The sequence below is a fragment of the Seriola aureovittata genome, chromosome 15, assembly GCF_021018895.1.
Source record: "Seriola aureovittata isolate HTS-2021-v1 ecotype China chromosome 15, ASM2101889v1, whole genome shotgun sequence".
Classification (NCBI taxonomy): Eukaryota; Metazoa; Chordata; class Actinopteri; order Carangiformes; family Carangidae; genus Seriola; species Seriola aureovittata.
This window is the reverse complement of record NC_079378.1, coordinates 23,282,462-23,303,837: the sequence shown is the minus strand read 5'-3', so window position 1 is coordinate 23,303,837 and position 21,376 is coordinate 23,282,462. Positions and strand designations below refer to the sequence as shown.

Genomic DNA, 21,376 nt, shown 5'->3' with positions numbered 1-21,376 from the left:
AAATGCAATGGTGTGTGCGTTTCTTGTATGCTTCAAAGATTAAAAAGAATAATTTAAGGTGCATGCAGTGGTTTAAGAGGTGCATGGTCCTTGCCGGTCGATTAGCAAAGCATGGCCAAGGTTGCAAAAGTTCCGAGTCCAGCTTTGACTAAAAGAAGAAAGAAACAGAGAGTCATAGTTTATCCCTTTGAAGACAACCATGCAACTGTCTGGCACAGACACGCAAATAATGAATTTTCTTGGGAGAGAAATCAAAGCGAACCCAGAAGTCTGCTAACACTGACGCATTTCATACCGGCCAAAATGTCCATTGTGTACCTGCTGCTTTTTGCATTTACTCTCAAAAGCTGAAATTTCCCCCTTTTTCCAGATGTTCCCCTGTGTTCCTCCTCCTCGACTTGTCTCCGATGAACTGGAGACGTTGGACTCGGCTACTGAAGGAAAAGAAGCCAAAGGCAGCTGCCATTGCGTTTCCAGTCCCTGTCTTTGCTAAAAAACAGCAGGCAGGAATAGCCTGAGGTCAGTGTCACCCCCTACAGACAATCAGACACGAGAAGACAAAAACATTGTCATGAGGGCCGTGATTTATTCCTCCCTAAACGGGCTTCCCCTGTTTTCAAGCACTTCCTGTCCCTGGGACTACTCTTCCTGGCCCGAAAGCTTGGGCCACAGTGGAAGACAGATTTGACCACAGTTGGAGCAGTTTTTATGAGTTGTACTGGACAAAGTAGAAATGTTGTTATTCATTCTTTAGTTACTCATTCTACAGCCACAGCTTTTACAGGTGCTGCTGTAATACTGGCAACTGTTCGTCAGGAGAAAACCAAACTCCAGTGGCCATTATGAATCAGAAGACTCACAAATATGACAATTAATTACACTTTTAATTGGATAATTTAAATGGTGTTTAAAAACATATATAAAGCTTTTTTACTTTTTCTTTAATCTCCAGTCAGTTTATGAAAACTGGAAATGCTTTTTGTTTTTCTTTTTACCAAAACTTTTGTTTTTTCCAACTCATGTTGCAAAATGCTAACGCTAACATGCTCACAATGGCAATGGTTGTGTTTATGTGAGGATATAATGTTGACCATGTTCACCACCTCCACACTCATCAGCCAACATCCTCTGATCCATGAACATCTGTTCAAAATCAGACAAAAAAAGATCCACGTATGGCAAGTCAATGTGATCAAAGGTATGATACCTTTAGTATTAGATGGATGCTGCCAATCATATTATTTTGTGGCAGTTACACTAAGGTATCTTATTCAGTTTGACAATCAGATAAAATAATGACACGTGACTGACAGTCTTTAGATCCCTAAGCTCACCTCTTCACAAAGTGGCCACCTTTATAATAGCTTGAGAAAGGTTTGATTTGAGATAATGTGATCCGATAACACACACACACACACACACACACACACACACACACACACACAGGCATTTAAACATGAGTACTGTAGTTAAAGAAAACAGGATTACTGTACAATTAGGTCAAAACCCTTTGTATCTGAGAGGAGCAGAATCAATAAGCAAAGCAAAACAAGTTCAGACACGGGCCAAAACCTCAATGACTGTGAGAGCTGTTTTCACAAACCCATGGCTTCTTATTGACGGCGTTACGGCAGTGTGAGCGGCAGACAGTCAGCTCAGCGTGTCAGAAAGCACAGATTATTTATTCAGAAGCGAGGAAGTCTCGCGTGGAGTTCAGAGCAGCCCTCCTGTCACCGCTGTGATGCCTTTTCTCGTTGATTCATGTGTTGCTCTGTGACTTAGCTTGAGAACCTTTCCAGGGCTTTGGCATAAACAGAAAAGCCAGGCTGGCTGGTGGAAAGCAGACAGATCACTTGTACATGCTGGCAGAGAAAGCCCGTGGCCTCTGCTTGTGTTGTGTTGTGTAATGATGCAAAACCACTGGAGCGGTGGACGGCTTTGATTCAGGCATTTGCATGGAGAGAGCTGTATCTGAAACAGAGACCAGTAGGAAATAACTGCACGAAGCAAAGATTTGGATACTTCCAATTTTAGATTTCACTTTTTTAAGTTAAAATTCATTTAATACTAAGTCATGTGGGCATAGTATATCCCCATCACTCTAGTGATTCATGTCCTCATATGAGCCTGATGTTGCCTCAAGTTAGAAAATTGAGCCAATAGCAATTAAACAAGCTCAAGGTTAATGAGCCGCAAAACTAATTAGTAAGTATTTAAAGATTTTATATGAGTTCATTTAGATCAGGGTGGCATGGCGGTGCAGGTCAGCACTGACACCTCACAGTAAGAAGGTCCTGTTTACATGTTCTCCTCGTGCCTGCGTGGGTTTGCTCCGACAGTCCAGTGTCAGCTGGGATTGGCTCCTCCCCCAACAGGGTGAGCAGCACGGCAAATGAATGAATAATTTAGATAAGTTTAACATCGTGCTGCATCTTATTCGCAGGCTACAAGACCTTATTGATGGAGGATGTTGGGCTCTATGTCAAAACATAATACAATAAATAAATGAACAAATAAATAAGGCCCTATTTTTTATCGAATATTCTCCTAAAAGAGACACAATGCCTTTTGTAGTAAAGATGCACATACGAAATTATCGTTCACAAACTTTCAAATATCTGAAACTAAAAATGAATGAATTTAAGGAGAGTTAAGGCGAAACCAAACCTTCATAATGTTTAATATCATAACTCCTATAATTCAATTCAGCTTCAAAGTTTCACCGCAGTGCCAGCGCTTCTTCAAGAGAAACTGCTCCTCTCATACAAGTGTGTGGAAGTGGGTGAGAGGTGGCCAGAGGAGCAGAACGTACCAGGAGGGGGCGATGGTTAAAGGCTTAATGCACAAATTCAATTTGAGGGTATTTGGAGAAAGCTCATGTTTCATCTATTAATTTGAAGATGTCCTGAACTACACAGCACACACATCCTAAAGCATCAACTCTAACTTCGACTTCACAGCCTGTGCAGAGATACTGTGAGACCCGTCCAGTAAAACAAGGAACATTAGAGAGACGGGCCAAACTGCTGCAAATCAGCGAAGGAATCTCCCCGCGATGCCGGGGGTAGGAACCTCTAAAAAAAAACAAAATAAAAACAAAGGACAACAATGAAACCTAATCCTTCAAGGTTCTGAGCTTTGCTTTGTTTGGTTTACAGTCTATTCTGAGTGTATGTGGTGCAACATGAACCCTCTGCGGCCATCGGAGTATCTATAGATCAGTGGGGCGGTCTACAGTCAGACTAAACTGTAAACAAGTCCCATTCAGAGAGCACGGCTGACCCAGCACCGCACATCCCAAACCGTCTGATTCATCCTCTTCAAAAGGCCCCGAGCAGACTCCTCAACAGCTGCATGATGAATCCCCAATAAATCCACCACAACCAAAAGCTTTGAATCTCACTAAGGAAGCGAGGATGCAGGTGGCTGGAGTGGCGTTTATTGCATCACATAGTTTCCAGACGACCAAAACAACAAGAAGGACCCCCTTCCCCTCCCATCCTTCCTCCCTCCTTCACTTCTCCTGATTTCAAAGGCGATCTGCAGGGAGGGAGAAAGCACTCGGAAGCAACAGCCTTTTGTTAATGGGTACTTTTGCATGAGGGAGAGACCGTTTTTTGTTTATGGGACAACACAGTGTTGCCATTAAGGCTTTAATCAAAACTGTTTTCTAGAGTCAGCCTTGAGTGACACCCCTCTTCCCCCGTTTGGTTCCCACTGAAGGAGCAACAGGAGGAGGAAGAAAGGAGCGGGGAAGTGTGGGAATGTCTCTACATCGTCGCCACGGTGGGCAGCTCCTAAACATGGCTTTAAATTAGGGGAAAAGAAAACACAGGCTAAAAAAAGGCAGTCGCCTAACTATACTCCTGCCTGCTAATTTGTCACCACTTGAAAAACGAGGAAAAAATAGCAACAGTTTTAAATCACACTACTTTAAAGTTAGGATATGCCAGCCTGTGTGTATGGTAGAATACTTAAACATAAGGGAGATTTAGGTCAAGTCCGTTGCAGTTACACATACATCTAAACCATTGTGGGTGGAATCTATGGAGCTCTGGCTGCGTTCATATTAAAGGGAAGCAGAAATGGAGAACACCAAGTGTCTGGTTCTGGCTGGCTGGCTGACTGGCTGGCTGGGATCGGACCAGTGACAGCTGGGACTTGAAAGCCTTACATCCAAAGCCAGGGCTCACTGCCACTTGCTACATAGCAGCGCTGAGCTAAGCCCGTCCCCTCCTGTCCAAGCCCTCACTCTGAAAGATCCCCATCCTGAACAAAACATTAACCTCCTGCCAAATGATTCCCTCTAAAACCATCTTCTCTTTAAAGTCTTAATCCAAGAGCGGAAGGGGCACTGGAGAGGAGACAAGATGGCAAGATGGTTTATCTGTCTGCTGCCATGTCTGAGAGGGGAAGGGGTCACAGAGAGGGGAGTTTCTCAGAGAGTTTAACCAGCAGAAATGCATGAAGCAGTCGAGGCCATGCCTGGACGTACCTTGTCCAGCAGCGGCAGACAGCGGGGGACCCTGTGCTCCAGCTTGACAATGGTGATGAAGTCACTCTCTTGTCGTTCATCCTCGCTCGTGTTGCACAGAAACAAAGGGTGATACTGCGAAAGAAAGTGACACAGAGAGAAAAAGGTTACGAGAGGAAAATAGGCAAATAACAGAAATTTAAAACAACACAGATGTTTCCGCTGGGATCGTTTTTCTGGTGTGGAGATTGAGAGGAACACAATTTTTTTTTTCTCTTTTTGCAATGCCCACTGCGCTGAGTTGTAGGTTTGCAGCGTTCATCAGCGCATCCACAGCTCCTTCACCACATCACAGACGCATCACAGACGCATCACTTTGTTGTTCTTTGAAATTATGAACTGGTCTGAAAATACTGTCTTCAGAAGAAAACAAACATATGTGTCTGATTCATGTATCATTTTAAAATATTGATGATTTTTTACAGTGACAACAATGACTTTCACAAAACATTATGAAAAGTTACATTAAACTTTGTTGTTAAATGGTAAAAAACCAAACCAGCTGACCACAGTGAAGAATCAGTACAGAGGGTGACATGCTTGAATGGGCTTTGGTGGAGACTTGCAAAAGTCTTTATTCAATATTGGTTATTTAGGTTTTGATTTTTGATTAGACTAGTTAAAGGGAGTATTTGTAAGTTTTCTTTGTGGTTTCTCGTCAGAGTGGTTTGTGGTGATTGCCGCTGGACGAGAGCTTCAGCCATTGTTGCGTTGAAAGACCTGAGGTTATAATACGTCCTCTGAGCAGCGCTACATCTTCAGGGCAGAATAGAGGCTACAGTGAGTCGCTATCGGAAATGTAGCATGCTAACTTCAGTAGAAGAATAGATGATAGAGGCACTGAAGTGCCGAACGCTGCAGTTCCTCTAATGACCACTAGAGTCTGGCTCCAACAGTGAGTCAGTCCCCATAGACTCCCATGTTAAAATGTCCAACTTTACAGCAGAAGCAAACATGTTCACAGACTGGTACAAAAACTGTTTTGGTCTCTAGAGCTAATTTCCTCCTTCATGACACCTGTTTAAATAACTCACCTGTTTACATTAATTAAGGACTAAAGTTATGGAGGATTGAGGGCGTGGCCTCTTTGAGTGACAGGTGGGTGAGTTAATGCTTGCAACAACCCCGCATGCACTGAAGTCTCAGCTCCACACATGCCCCTCCTCTTTGCCCCTTTTTTGGGAGTTAGGGGTGGAGTAAGACACTGCCAAGATGGTGATGGTTGAGCAGCTCACTCTGAGCTTCAGAACCGTTCTTCAGACGTCACAGAGGCTACGTCCATCTTTATTTACAGTCAATGGAGTTAACATTGGGGTTGCTTTCCACCACTGAAGACTCTTGGCAAGTAAAGGAATGAAGTTTGATTCTGACAAGTAAATTCTGGTAAGTAAACAGCTGTTAATGATAACGTTAGCTATGTAGCAATAGTAAAACTTAAAGGAAGAAAAGATTTTTAAAACAATAAATGTAGAAAAGAATAATGATATTTGTCCTCTGGTGAAGAGAGATAGAGGTGTGTTAAAAACAAACTACAGCTGCAAACCAGTGAGACATACGAGGCAGATATCACTGACACCTTTTCAAGTCTTACAGTATATACATGTATCATATGCACCTAAGACAATTGCCAAAAAAAAGATTGAACCCAAGAACCAAAACAATGTTCGAGACAACCTCTTAAACGACAGTCTAGACAGAGAATCCAAAGTTGGTTTTCACACCATTAGAGAACAACAGTTGACTTGAATGAAGCTTTTATGTGTTAAATTAAGGCGTTTCCTTCCCAGTTAAAATCAAGAGGAAAAACTTTGGCACCCTACAAAATCAATTACATGGATGGCGATGTTCACTCCCACTCAAAGCCTTGAGGACTGAAAGAATGAGAGATAGTCTTTGTTGGAACATTTGATCCCCTCTGAAAGGGAGGAAATTCGTAGCTGCTGAAAGGCTGCATTTAAGAGCTCAAGGGATAGCAGCAGTGTTTCCAAGTTACAGACAAGCTGTCACGGGTACGAGGGGTTGCACGGCAGTCAAGGAGGGAGCACACCACTCCTAATACACCCCTGTGCATCACTGATTTGCTCACATAACATCAGTGAGAGCACCCACCAGTACAGTGCTCCTAAATCAGTCCTTGTTGCAGCTCGGAGATTACCCTGCAGCACCCAGTCTCTGTGCTCACCCACACGCCAGCAGAGCGGTCCCACCCTGCCCTGCCCTGCACAGGCCCGTCCTGGCCTGGTTCTGCCCCGGTGGGCCTCTTCATGTGGCTGTGGGCTGAGTTCATGGGGCTCCCCCTCATCTCACCCAGCGGAAATCCCTAAATTAAAAAGACCCAAGGGTGACATCAACAGCTGGCACCCCGGTCCTGGGGAATTGACGTAATGTGCTGCAAAGGGCTGGTGCATGTCTGTCAGACGGAGAGAGAGGAGAGGAGAGAGGAGAGACTTGGGGGAGTGTGGTGGGGAGGGAGATAAAAGCTAACTAGAGGTGCGTGGTCAGTGGGATTGGAGCACCTGGTGCAGAGCGACTGTGTGTTGCAGGAAATTCACATACTACATGTAATAAAAACAAGAGCAATGATGAATCAAATAGAAAAACCTTTACTGTCATAATAACCATTAAACTATCGGCTGCACTGACTGCATTGTACCACCTTAAAGCTAGGTGGTACTAGTTAGCACTCAAAGGGGGGAAGTCAAGATAGTTCACTAAAAGTAATGGATGAAACAGCTGAAATAATAAAACTACAACAAACATCTGTCAACATGTGCAATTCAGTTGTAAGAACAAATATTAGAATATCGGCTTTCATGTAGTTTCACTGGACGTCAGCTCTGAAGTCCATGGACATGAACACATTTGGAACATGACAGGTGGCGTCGAAGGAGGTGTGCATAAGCTCACGGTTGACAAAAACCCCCGGGAACCATTGCTATGGAGAATTAAGGACAGGGTCACATGACCTCAGCGGGTGAAACCTTGGAAACGAATCCGAACCACCTCACTCCAGCTGAAGGTGGAGGTGCCCTGTGTGTTTCTAGGCTCTGGCGTGTCTGCTGAACGGCAGCAGGACAACATGAACCCCTGGCCTGGGCTGCATGCTGCGCTGCCAGCTGCCTCTTCCAGTCTGCATTTACTAGGCACAAATTAGAGGCCTACAGTTGAACTTGGCCTTTAACAAAGAAAAAGAAAGAAAAAAAAAAAAAAAATCCTTTAATGGCACTATTTCACAGATGCCATGACCTCTGCTCTTTTTTGCTATCGGTTTGTGGGAAATGTGTCGAAAGAGCGACGTTCAGTCAGAAGAATCAGGTTCTACAGTGAAATGATGACGTGTGTTTAAGTCTTTAGGCCGACCTGATTGTGTTTGGATCTTGCTGTGATATTAAACATGTCGATGCATGGGGCTGTGCAATCATATCTAATAAAGCAGATAATAATCCCAAAGCTGAGCCAGGAGGCTCAGGAGGAGCGGCTGCTTTTAGCTTCCTCTGTCTCTCTGAGGCTCTGAGGGCAACCACCTCCATGGTCACGGCGTCTATGTTTTGCATCGTTGACAAGACTAAGCATTATCTTCTATTTTAGATATGCCCACACCACTTACATTCAGATGGCTGTGAACACTCTCCATGTGCCACCATTGGTGCCATCTACCACTTAGAAACACGCTGCCGCTGGACTATAAATGGCAACCAGGACAGACTGAAACGTCTTCATTTGGTTTTTGTATGGCCCTGAGAAAAAGGGGCCTGGGAAACCAAATCACTGAGTCTCCATTTCACAGGGACTAGAAACCACAGGGCACGCAAACAGTTCCCCACAGACTGTTAACAATGCTCACTCCTCCGTTCCGCCTCCTCCTCCTCATCTGTCTAGATCTGTTGCAAAACGGACGGGGACATGTCCCTCGGTTTCTTTGTAGCCACGATTAAAGGCATTCCTTTGCAGCTCAATCAAAGACTACCCCAAAAATATTCCAAGGCAAGAATCTAACAGCCTCAAAAACAAATACATGGACAGAAAAAGGGGAAAATAAATAGTAGCTGCGGTGAGAAGTCAATAATATTTTTTTTCCCTTCGCTTAGCCCTGCAGATCTTCTTTTTTCATCTGCCAATAATCAGCAAGAGAGTTTTCTAGTTCATCTGCTGCCAGCAGGGAACCAGGCCCAGGCAGTTATGTCAGTGTGTGTTAGAGGGGGGAAGCAAAAAGAGCTTGCACCTCTCATCAAGCTCCACCACTCAATTACCAGCCGCTCAGGTCAGGAGGCTTCTGAAGAGCTATTGGCTGAAACGCTACATGCAACATTATCAGAATGGAGCAGACTGGTTTAGTAGGAGATGAAAGAAATACATCAGTCTGCGATTATTCTATCACATATTATAAATCAAGACTAAGAGTGACGAGGGCAAAAGGTTTTTTTTAATGGATCTCTGCCTGAGGCCTGGAAAGCCTGCCAGGTTAGTGCGTATCAGGGAGGAACTGAATCAACTCTGCCACATGCAAGCTTGCAGACACACACACACACACACACACACACACACACACATTTTTATTTTAAGTCGACTTGTCCTGACTCCTTTATTCAGTACTGTAAAATTCAACAATGTAAAATAATTGTCTGTTTTGATTCTCACAGGTTCAGATTGAACCAAACTCGTAAACCAACAGTAGTTTTGTCTGAGAAGCGATAAATCAAAGCTTTTACTTACTCAGTTTGGCAAAAAGATTCTTACGAGGGCAAATTTTTTTTTAGAAGCACGGGAAAAGTGGTTGCCAAAAGGAGCAACAAGACCGCAAGTAATAGTTGAAAGAGATTGGTATCTGGTTGCCCGGGTTACTGGGCAACACTCACTGAAGATCCCTGCTAAGATTTGTATGTAATTGTTGCGGGATGAGCCTGAGGTGACAGGACGGGCTGAGCTACTGACCCTCTGTCGACCAACCATCAGCGTGTGAGGGTTTGTGTAAGAATGCGGGTTCATGAGCGAGAGCACAGCTATGTATTGTTGCTGGAGGCACTTGAGCATGTGCTTGCATGTGGACATAGTGTATGTGTGCATGAGTACGCGCCCGCTGATCCACTGGTGCAGAAAGTCCCTCTGTGGTCCTGCAGAGCACGAGAGTCTCTAAAATCTCAGTGGTGACTTTGGGGGGTGGGGTGGGGGTGAATATCACATCCGTCCTTGAACCAATATTCGAGCGACGCTGGCTTGGACACACACACTGTGGTCCAGCTCTCGGTGCCACAGATGACACAGATACACACTCCTCAATCAAACAGGCGTGTATCTCCTGACCCCGCACTAAGTAGATTTACATGAAAGGCTGCTATAGTGATGCTGGATTGCCTGGTGCCAGGGGAGCGGAGCAGAGGGTCTTTCTCTGTTGGAGCATCTGGAAAAGTGGGCTCAGAGGCCCTCGCCTCGTCTCTCTTTGCAAATGCAAACGAACAGGACGCATTACTGCTTTGGTCCTGTCAAAACAAAAGGCGTGTCATCTTTCCCCTCGCTTTATTGACAGTGTCAGCCCCATATCCAGTAACGGTTACCACAGAGAATGACTTGGGGAAACGTGATCCCATAATGAGGCCCAAATAATTACCACCAGCCCCAAATTTGCCTGGGCGCTTTCTTTAAGTAGGAGTGCCCCCCCCCCGAATCCTGGCGGAGTCGGTCTGTCTCTCTGTTCTATAAAAGGGATTAGACAGAGAAGAAAGAACCTGAAGAGGAGTTGGTCTTAAAGAGAGGGATATGAGGAGTGAGCTGAGTGCTTGGAATACCAAATGAGGAAATGAATGTTACTTTTTTTTTATATTTCTGCAGAACATATCTCTGATGCACGGCAACTCACACTTTCTCAAATCCATCTTTTTGCTCCTTGTTCTCTGCGTCCCTCACCAACCACTTCCCCCTGTTTCAAAATGACTGTTTGATCACACATCAGCACGGAAGTTAGACTGGGATGAACTTCAGGGACGAAGGCTCCGAGCTGGGTTCAATCACACCTGTGGTTTGATCGTTGCAGCAGGTTTTGGGTCATTGAGAGAACTGGATTTCAGAGGTCATGTGGGTACGTTATGATGCCCTGTGTGAAACACTGAATACTTAACTTGACTCTTAAAGTTATGTTTGTTTTTATACTCTATTCAGCAAACACAAGTTGCAGAAACTGTCAAACAGGATTTGGTTTTAGATCCAAAGGATGAAAGCACCACTGACCTGCATTTAAAATCTCCAGCTCAAAGTCTGACAACACACAGGCAAACAAAGAAAACATTAGGAAGATGAGCAAATTAAAAACTTACATTATTGCAAAGGTTCACTCAACCAATTTTCCTGCCTGATTTACACCTAATTCCCCCTATTAGCATGGCTGCTACAGTAAATCCTCGCACAACGACCTCTCTCTCTCTCTCTGTACTAGCTGCTATGAGATCACCATGGAAACAGTTTAAAGATGGAACCCTGTGTCCTCTGCACATTCCCAGCGCAGGTTCTGTGGTCTTACTAACACAAACGCACACGCTTATGCGTATACACGCACATACCTAAACATACACACAATCAACAGCTAGGGCCACTCCATCAGCCTCAGGCCAGCGCTGCGCTATACATTTCAAAGCCCTGAGTTAAACATAAACACAGCACTTCCCTGTCATAACAAGTCAGTGGTTTGGTAACCCAGCAGTTTGTTAGTATTGCAGTGATCCTTCTTCCCCGTAGACACGGGGGCCACATCCACACGTCCTCCAGGCTTCCTCCGGCCCGTCCCTGGCCTGCAGACGACTCTCCGACTCTCTCAGGTTCCACAACATCAGTCAGGAAAAAACCCTCCCACACATTTCTACACGTCAATCATTTAAGGTTGGGAACTGAAGGTCAGCGACATGGACAGAGATTAGCCAGGGGAATGAGGAAGGGTGTTCACAGAAGGGAAGAAATTATAGGAGAAGGAGTGACAGAGAAAGAGACAAAAAGGAAATGTGATGTGAAGAACCAGAGGGGACAAGCTGCGTGTCACACGCTCATGTCTGCTCTAAGTACATGCTGAGTTTTTATTGACTCTTTTCAGGACTCTTTTGAAGTCCACGATCTTTATGACTGCTACATTTTAAATAGCATTTATAATATCTCTGAACTTCTGTATATTAGTAATCTAAGACTCTCAAATGAACTGTCATGATCAAGCAGAGTTAGCATTAGCCAAATGGCTGGTTGTTTACCTTGCTACATAAACATTATCATTTAGAACTATCATTTCATATTAGTGATATATTTCATTGTGTTGCTGTTGTTCTTAATTCATTTTAAATAATCAAATAATCATTTTACCTGCTTTATGAAAACACACAAAGCACAGAGGCAGTTCTTGTTCTTCACTGGACATTAGTGCTTTGAGCTAAATGCTAACATCAGCATGCTAACATACTCCTAATGATGTTAAGTAGGTTATTTTTTTTAACAATTGTCACCATCTAAGTCCAGGGTAACGTTTGCTAATCAGCACACACTGATGGGACTCTCATTAGTTTGGTCATAAAGCAAAGTATTGGACAAAGTATTGGATTGACCTGATGGCGGCGCTAGAGGGAAAGTCGGTACAAAATCCACCATTGCTGCTGCAACATTTCAGTCCAGACCAAAGTGGTGGAGCGACAGACCGTCCCCGGACCCACGCTGCTACCGTGGCTAAAAACACATGTGACCTAGCCCAGTGAGCTAAGGCTTATCTAAACATATGTAAACTGATGCTGTAGCTCTTCAAAATAAAACTACTGTATAACACGGAAAAGTGGCGCTCTGCTCAGACAGAGGAGAGTTTCACGGTGGTTTCCTTTAACGAGAGACAGGTGCCTTTTTTTACACGCTCGCACGTAAAATAAAAAGAACTGCAGGCTGCTGGGGGTGTTTCAAACGCCCCTCTTTATTTGGAAATGCAATCCCATGTTCCCCCCCTCAGACACGTCTCCTTCTGTGGCCTTTGCAGTTCTTAAAAAGAGGGGTCAGACCTTATTATGACATATGAGAGGCAGCCATGCTTCTCTTTTCCCTCTTCCTGCAGCTCTCCCAACTGTTCTTCCAGTCAAATTCATGAAGCTTACAAACCAAAACACAGCTCATGGTCTGAACATGAATGCCATCATACATACAGTGACATATGCAGCCGGTGAGCTCATGACGCCCTGTGGGAGAAGAGGAACAGCCTGATGTGGATGTTTAACTGTACAACTGCCATTTCAAATCGATAAATGAATAAAGAGCTTTATTTCTTTCTCCAATATATCCTCACATGTTGATATATTTTACTCCTATTGCTTCCTAACAATGTTAATTCATCTAACCAGGTTGAGTTATTTTCAGTGGAGGGTACTGTTATTAATAGGCACATAACAAAATGCTGTGTAATGATTCAGATTATATTTGAAATATAAGCTCTGGCATGAGGCCTGATGTAATAGATCACAGATTAGATGTTGTTTCTCATCTTGCCTACAGGTTGGCAGCAGGTGTGTTTCACCTGTCAGCTGCTGAACACAATTCAAATGAAATAACTCTACACGTGTGCAGAGGAATATAAAGCTCTGTTATTGAATCGGGGGTTATAGTTTACACCATAAATCATTTTCCTGAAATGCCCCTCTGAGGCATCCCCATCCTCCCATCTGCACAGAACAAATGACAGACGAAAATGACTAAATCCACCGACTTCCTCTTTCCTCACCCTTGATTCTTTTAACATCTGTCCCAGGCATGTGCACTTGCTATACACTGCAAAGGATTTCCATACCAACAAGTAATGGAGTTGCATGTTCATCCTTAAATCTTGTTTTCCTGGGAACAGGACCTCCGCCATAAAATAAATCAGATTAACTCAATTTGTGTTTTAAAAAAATAAACACCCAGAGTCACCCATACATTTTTAGATATTTAGAGAATTAGGGGATTTTAAAGCTCAAAACTAGATGAAAACACTCTCTCAGATGCGTATTTTTGCTGTGCAGTACCTGCTATACTTCCACGGAAGATCTCTAATTTAATCCAGAGGAGGATCCCGTGGAAAGGATAAAACGTGTTTCTCCACCGTCCCACAGGGAATCCCACAATCACCTGTGGCCGATGTCGGATAAACGCAGTCATAAAGGCAAAGAGCGAGTAAACACAACAGCTAAATTAAGGGCTTTTCTGTGTTATTTTTACTCTTTGTAGTTTATGTGACCACTTTGCCCAGGCACATACACATGCTGCATCCTTAGCAACCCCACCAGTAAACAGTCCCAGAAACATCAGCAGAAACACTCGTCTGATGTGGCCGCTGGCTGCTTGCTACACACCTTGTAACTGGCAGCGTAATTGTTTTCTTTGTCGTTGCTGTATTTCGAGTTGGCTCTGAGGCGGGCACCGAGGGCGGCCTGTCAGGGAACGCTCCGAGAGCTTCCCAAGACAAACTCATTTCTGTCTGACATCGCTGATGTTTGTGCGTCCAGATATCTACCTGAGACCATCAGTGGATGGAGGGGGAAGGAACGAGGGAGGGGAGGCAGAATGGGTGCTATAGGATCCTTTTCCCTTCACCTCCTTTTCTCTGAAGGTGCCCTGCTGGTAGTTGTCTGCAGGCTCCGGGCCCAGATGGGTCCTGTCTTGTTTTAATGGCCAAATGGAGCGTACAGTTGTGTGTACAGAAGTATGTATGTACTATATGGGTGGAGGGAGGGGGTAAACGTTGGTGGGCATGAAGCCAGGAGCACGGAGCTCCTTGTGGAATGCCATGGAAAAATGAGACAGAGGAATGCAGACTCCACTGAGCAGTGTAAACAGGCTGGGCTGAGAGAATGCTGCCATGCCGCTTTGAAGTCGCTTCATCTCCCTATCACACACACATACACACACACACACATTCGCACACGCATGCACGCACGCAAGCACGCACACGCACGACAGGCTGCTCTGCTTTGTGATTTACCAAAAAAGCAGGATTTTAAATAGTGAACACTGAGTTCTGCTTTTGTCGTGGCGATGACATGAATGCGACCTCAACACACAGCATGTACAGTATGTGTGTGTTTTCTGCCCTGCTAGATGTCTGCCAGGCCTGAACACACACTATTTATTACTCAAACACAGATGCACACACTTCAACACATATATGCACCCACGCACATGCCTGTGCAGTCACATACAGAAAGTACACACACACACACAAACATATACAGGAGCTCACACCTGCTCTCCCTCTGCAAGCACGACACTTCAAGGCTTCCGGCTCTGCTGACGACAGTGAATTTTTATGAGGCGAGTCCGCCTAGCTCCTCAAACTCCCTCCCTCCCTTTTCTGTCCCATCCACTCCTCGTCCTGCTTCAATATGCTCTTTCAACATCTTTGTTGAGCGTGCGGCAGTGATATCAGGCTAAGAATGCCTCCAGTGTAGACAGTAGACACACAGGCACCGGAGCCTCTACCTCAGCGTCTGAGCCAGCCGGCTGAGGAATCCACTCAAGTGGGCAGGTAAACACTGCTGCCCTCTGGAACACCACTCTCTCTAACTACCAGTGTGTGTGTGTGTGTGTGTGTGTGTGTGTGTTCAGAAAGTGAGACTGTGGACATGAACAAGCGTTATATCAAAACTGCTCTCTGCTGGCGGCGTGATGGAAAAGAAAAACTGAGGGTTCAAAACAAGGGTCATGGTTAAATATGTTTTTTTTCAGTAGGTGGAAAAAAATACATTTCTTTTCATTGATTTTGCAAAACAAACTCACTCAAACTCACTCAAGGAAAGAAAGATGTATGCAGTTGTAATGTAATTTAATTATATGAATTTAATATAAGTCAGACTATTTACTATGTGCAAATGAATGAACATATTCATACACTGTCACATGTGCACACTGACAGGTGATGAAACATGTACTTGGGCTTTATTATCCATATTCTAAAATAAATGGGGGTTTACAATAGATAGAAAGATACTTTATTTATCCCCTAAGGGAAATTCATGTGTCCATTAGCTCATTGTTGATAATAATAATTACAAAAATACAGTTAATAATAAATAAACAATACTGGGGTGGTTACTGGTCTTACTACCTGCCCTGATTTTATCCAGCCAGTCTGAGGACTGAACCAGCAGCCGTCTGATCTCTGATCTTTATGCCCCCACTGGCCCACTGCTTCACTGTCCATGATATCCACTCTGTCTTTATCTGTAACCTCTTCTGTCGAAACTATATGGACCCAGAAGTTAGACTTTGAATTAGTCTCTCTCTCGTTTACTGTCTGCTCTCTCTGTCTTCTCTTTTACATTTATCGTACAGATGATTGTAGCTGAACGGGCCGGGCTAACCTGACTGATGAACCCTGTTCAGCTAAGAGTCACAGACTGACAGCCACTTCACTGCCAAACTTTCTTTTCCCTTTTCCCATATGTTCCTCATGTGTCAACCTGCACACTGTAATTAAACTGTATTAGACTCTAAAGACTGTTATTATTTGTTGTACTTATCCAAAACATGCTATGAACCAAACTGAACATCCTGTACCTGGTAGGTCTGATGCGGTTATCGGCTGTAAATCTTCAATTAGGACAGTGTCACTACATGTGTCGTAACTCCCTGACTCCCCGTGCAAATCTGCGGCTCCTCCAACAGTCAGACATCTCACTCTAAATATTAGTCTGTCACTTTTTCAAAAAGTCAAGTTCAAACGAATTCGAACAGACAAGTAATTCGTCCAGACAAATTTGAACGCGTGGTCTCGCTCGCTAGTGTTCTCCATTTTTATTAGTTAGCTGGTGCAGTGTGAGTCCTACACTCGTCTCTCCTGGCGGCTCACTGCACTCTGATTGTTTAGATGTGTCCCGAGTGATATCTAGTCCTTACCAATGCTTTGTATCATGATGTGTTTATTTTCCTATTATTTTCCTTTGTCCATAGCTTGGTTTATTGATAGGTCAATAGGAAGTGAATTTTAAGAATGCCCTCTGCTGGACTACAAGCTATTTCAAACAGTCCGATGCAGTTCGTGCAGATTTTAAATTCAAGTGGGTCGCTGCAGTTTGAGCAGAGCGTCAGCCCTGGTAAATACAAACAGTGCTTGTCTTCAGTGCCGGCTCCAGCAGCAACACACACTCAACACCACCACCATGCAACACTCAACAAATCCATATACACGGTCATAAAAGTCTCTATGGTGTATATACACATAAATCACCTGTCCTACTTGGAAACAGTGTGTATACAGTACACACACAGACACTAACAAAGTAAAGTTGAGCCGTGGCTGCTGCTGCTGTCTGCCATTGGCGGCCTTTCGTTTTCACAGTGCTGTGCCACCTCAGTAGGAAAAGTCTGGAGTGTCTTTGAACATCAGCACACAGCCCTGCGGCCGATGAATGAACTCCGCGGCGTTCACCTACTGTCGTCCTGTCTGGGCGCCAGTGGAAAATAAACTATTTAGATAGAGCGACATCCAAAATATCCTCCAAACACATCCTCGAGAGGACACCATGGCTTTGCTCAAATGACATTTATTTAGACATCACTCCTCGTTAAAATATATTTGGCGCATAATTACAGAAGGGGAAGCGTATGTTGAGTGTATTGAGCCGGACTCAATCTGCCGCAGACAACAAAACACAAGGCGTCTTTCCACCACAGCGGCAGCATTATGGTGCAGTACTTCCTACTTTAAAGAGCGGTCTTCCGCTTTCCCCTCTGTATTCTGCGGGATGAAAGGTAGGAGAGCCCGGAACAGAGTGCGGCCTGTCATCACCGCCGCGCTGTCATATCATAGGGAAGCTTTTAAATTGGTACTTCTGCTGCCTGGCAGGGTCGGCCTTGCTGGTGTTTTCTGGTAGCCGCTAGATAAATCTCTTCAGCAGGAGCAGTCCGTCTGTGATTGAGGGGCCAGCCGACACCACAAGAAGGCACGGCTCCGCTACTGAGAGAGACCTTGGTCAGGAGGCTTAAGGTACATAAAACCCCAGCAGCAGTTCATCTACCTCAGCCGTGCCTTGTATTCTCCTCCTCTTATCCTGGAAGCTCTGGGGGCCTGCAGACAAAACATTCCTGTTTTTCTGCAGATTCTTGGCAGCAACGGAGAAGGCCTCGCAAAATTTTTTTTTTTCTTTTTACTATCATTGGCTGGAATTCACCGTAAACAGAGATTCGTGTTGTGTGAGAAAAGAGAAGGTATGTCCCTCACAGAAAAGTGTGCCTTCCTTACTTTGCTACTGTCTTTCAGCCTCTGGCAAATGACTAAACCAGTCTGGGGTCAGATCCAGGGAGCTCCTTAAGTCATTTCCTGCTGGAATATTTAGTTCAGTCTTATTTCATGGGGTCACTCTCTTCACTCACGAGTCCTTTCTTCTGGGTCCCATCAAAACATTATCTTTTCTGTCCCTGCCTTGTCTTCAGGCGATTTATGGCTGGCACTTCCTTGCATTGTAAACACCAGCAGGCTTTATTCGTAATTCAGGGATGCTGCAGGCACAGAGCTACAAGAGAGCGGGAAGCTGCACAGCCACACAATGTAAAGTATTTAATGACGCAGAGATTCTGCATTATTCTGGCTCCTCTATGTCACTTAATTCCAGCAAGGTAAAAAGATTAAACCAGCAGGATGTCGTTCAACCTCAACTTTCCAAAATAAGATAATTTTTCTCTTCTTTATTTTTACTTGTTATTTCGTACTGTAAAGAAATAAAGAAAGATTTATCTGGAAACTATAAAGGATAGGGCATGAAAAGAAATGATTACATGGTGATAATTGGCAACTATTTTGATAATTAATGAATCATTTGAGAAAGTTATCAAGAAAGAAATCTTCATTACCTTCTCAAATGTAAGACTTTGCTGCTTTTCTTTGTTTCTTATCACAGTAAATTAAATGTTTTTGGCTTTAGTCAGACGGAACAAGACATGTCAAGGCTTCATCATTAGATTTACAAAACTGGGATTTTTCTTTACAACAACAACAAACTGATTAATCAAGAAAATAATCTGCAGTTGAATCAACTATGAAAATAAGTAGTTGCAGCCCAGGGTCGTAGCTTCCCACTTTTGATGCAGTAACTAAAACTTTTCTTTACTTTTACTGCATAATAGTGGGTTAACATTTCAGCTGTGACCTGAAGCATGGATCAGAATTTGAATTCGGTCCAACACTGTGGTCTCAAACCAAGCATGAAGAAAAACATCTTCTGTATTGTTTCTTTGAGTTTCAGTGTTTTGTTTTCATTAAATGTCAGTGGGATGATTTCATGTAAAGTGGGACAGGTTTTGGCAAATGTCTCATTGTCCAGTCAAACTAAAGTCTTTTTATTTATTTATTTTTATTTAATTACGTCCTCATCAACAAGCAACAGAGTTATATCTACATAAACTGTCATCCTCTTTTGCAGAGGTGTAATTTTCTGCTTGAGCGGGACACTTAGTTTAGCATTAAAACTCATCATGCGTGTGGGAAAACTGCGAAATGTTTATTCAGATATGTATGTTTGATCCAAATCCGTCCATTCATTTAGCTGATCCATAATATTCAGCTCAAGTAAATATAATGAAGTAGGTCATTATTCAGATTTTCTCCTGAATTCCAGTCGAAAACATTTTGCTGTGACTTTAACAACCTCCCTTCAATTAAAGTTTAAGTTTAAATCAATACATCCTGGTTCACTGTGGAAAAAATGTCAGAGCATGGAAGAAAATGACAATGTCATGAATCATTTTGTCCTGTATCTTTTTTCAGCTGCATTCCTCAATAATACAAAGGAATTCAAATTTCCACTGAGGCATTCTGCGGTTAGTGCCTGTGGGCAGGTCCGGGGGTCTACGACACCAACAGGACCATAGTGACAGAGACGAGGCCCATTCACCGAGACAGATCAACTCATCTTTACAATACAGACCTGGCTGTCCCCGCAACCTGATCTCGTATCCTCCCAGAGTCACTCAGCAGCCTCACATTAGACCCTTTACACTTCCTCTGCCGGGTCTCCTTCCTCTGGCCCCGAGGGTGTGACAACCACGGTATCTGTGAGCCTCTGCGACGGTGTGTGTGTGTGTGTGTGTGTTTGTGTGTGCACTGGAAACAAAAGAGGGTGACCTCATATGACATGAAAGGAGACATCGAGAATCCTGTCTCAACTGGAGTCAACTGGAGGGTCCACAATGCTGCCACTCCTGCAGTCGCCTGTTAACTGCCACCTGAGCCAAGTTCACCCTCTGAGCCGCCTGCGGCACAAAGAGAAGAAATCCTGTACGCTGTGTCTCCCGCATTCTGTCCGACCGATCGAAGCGTTTAAGTTCAGTGCTAATTGAGGACTGCTGGAAAGAAATGTTCTCCTAAGCAGCAGGCAGGTGACAACAACAATGGGGCAATAACTTTTCATCACCTCTTCCTGCAGCGGTGGGTTTGTCTGGGGGTTGGTTTGTGGCATTTACTGCCATGTGAGGGGAGGCACTCAGCGCAAAGTGGAACCAGAATTTCCTGATCCATTTTTGTGCTGGAACCTTTGTAGACAAGCCAACAGATCTCCTCGGTCGAGTGCACACACACCTGCACCCGGCGGAAAGGAGGAGGAGAGGGGAGAGAGAAAAAAAAAGCGATGGAGCTCGAGCGCAGACCGCAGTAAATAACCGCATAAAATTAAACTCCTGGCAGGGAAATGATAAAGACTGAGGGGAAAGCACAGCGTTCCCTCACATCGGTCCATTCAAGCTGCGCCGCTATGTGGGTGGGCTGCAAATCAGAACCAGCTTTTTACAGGCCCGTCCCTTAGAGGAGGCAGCGCTGTGTGGCAAATGCCAGCTGCCACTCTCCCAAGCTGCATCGCACTCCAGCTCGCTCCCGGTTAACCACATGACAGCCAAACCAACGGCAACCCTGACCTTTCAGATCCCCCCCCCCCCCCCCCCCGATTGTCACCTCCCTCCCATTCCCATTCACACCTGCAGGATAATGGTTAAATAACAGAGCTGGGGGGGTTGCAGCATTAAGCTCTTTAATTAAACAGCTCAAAACACAGTGCACCCTCCAGTGGGTGTTACGCTAATGCTAATGTTCATCTGCCTGTGTGCTGCACGGTGACAATAAAGGAATGGAAAACACATTTATTCTGATTATATTCATCATGGAATCTAAAATATATTGGGAGAAATAAAACAGAGCAATAATAAAATATTAGATAAAAACAATTTGAGGACGTCCTAGTGCTACCGTCCTCACTGAGAATCAACCATAATTCTGCAGCTTAACACAACTTTCAGCCACTTTCGACTAACTTCTTTAGCTCGCCAGTGTGTATGTTTGAGTCAAGGGCAGTTACTGACAATTATTTATTATTTTCGTGATTAATTGTTTGGTTTTAAAAAAGTCTGAAAATATGTGAAATGTCCCCGTCAGTCTTCAAATGTGCTGCTGGGTCTGCCTAACAATCAGTCCATCCACCCTGATATAAAATCACTCATCCTCTTTAATGCAGCTTTAATTTCGGTTATTTTCATATCGTTACATTGAGCAAGTTCATGCTTGCAATGAAAGTCAACAGACGGAATAAATCTCATGTTCATCCTGCCACACTACCACTTCCTGCCTCTAAGGAGGCGTTCACAATCTAGCGCCAACCTCCAGGGCTGAAACAGTGAAGTGCCAAGAACTGCAGTTCCTCTAATGACCACATGAGGCTGGCTACAAAAGTGAGTCCATCCCCATAGACTCCCAGACATGAACATGTTTACAGCCTGGTACAGAAAACAGTTTTGGTCTTTCTAGTTAATTTCCTCTTGAATTTCCTCTTTCATGATGACTGTACGGGGGAGGAGGGATTTCTATATAACTCGCCTGTT

General features: G+C 44.2%; 1 protein-coding gene across 2 annotated transcripts in view; it reads right to left on the bottom strand.

The window, feature by feature from the left end:
* LOC130182663 (E3 ubiquitin-protein ligase RNF43) overlaps window positions 1-21,376 on the bottom strand; it is an 81,467-nt gene that overhangs the window by 25,834 nt on the left and 34,257 nt on the right. For both annotated transcript variants that reach the window (XM_056397747.1, XM_056397748.1), the window contains exon 2: window positions 4,496-4,609. In XM_056397747.1, the coding sequence (XP_056253722.1) occupies window positions 4,496-4,609 (114 nt within the window). The remainder of the gene's footprint in view (window positions 1-4,495; window positions 4,610-21,376) is intronic.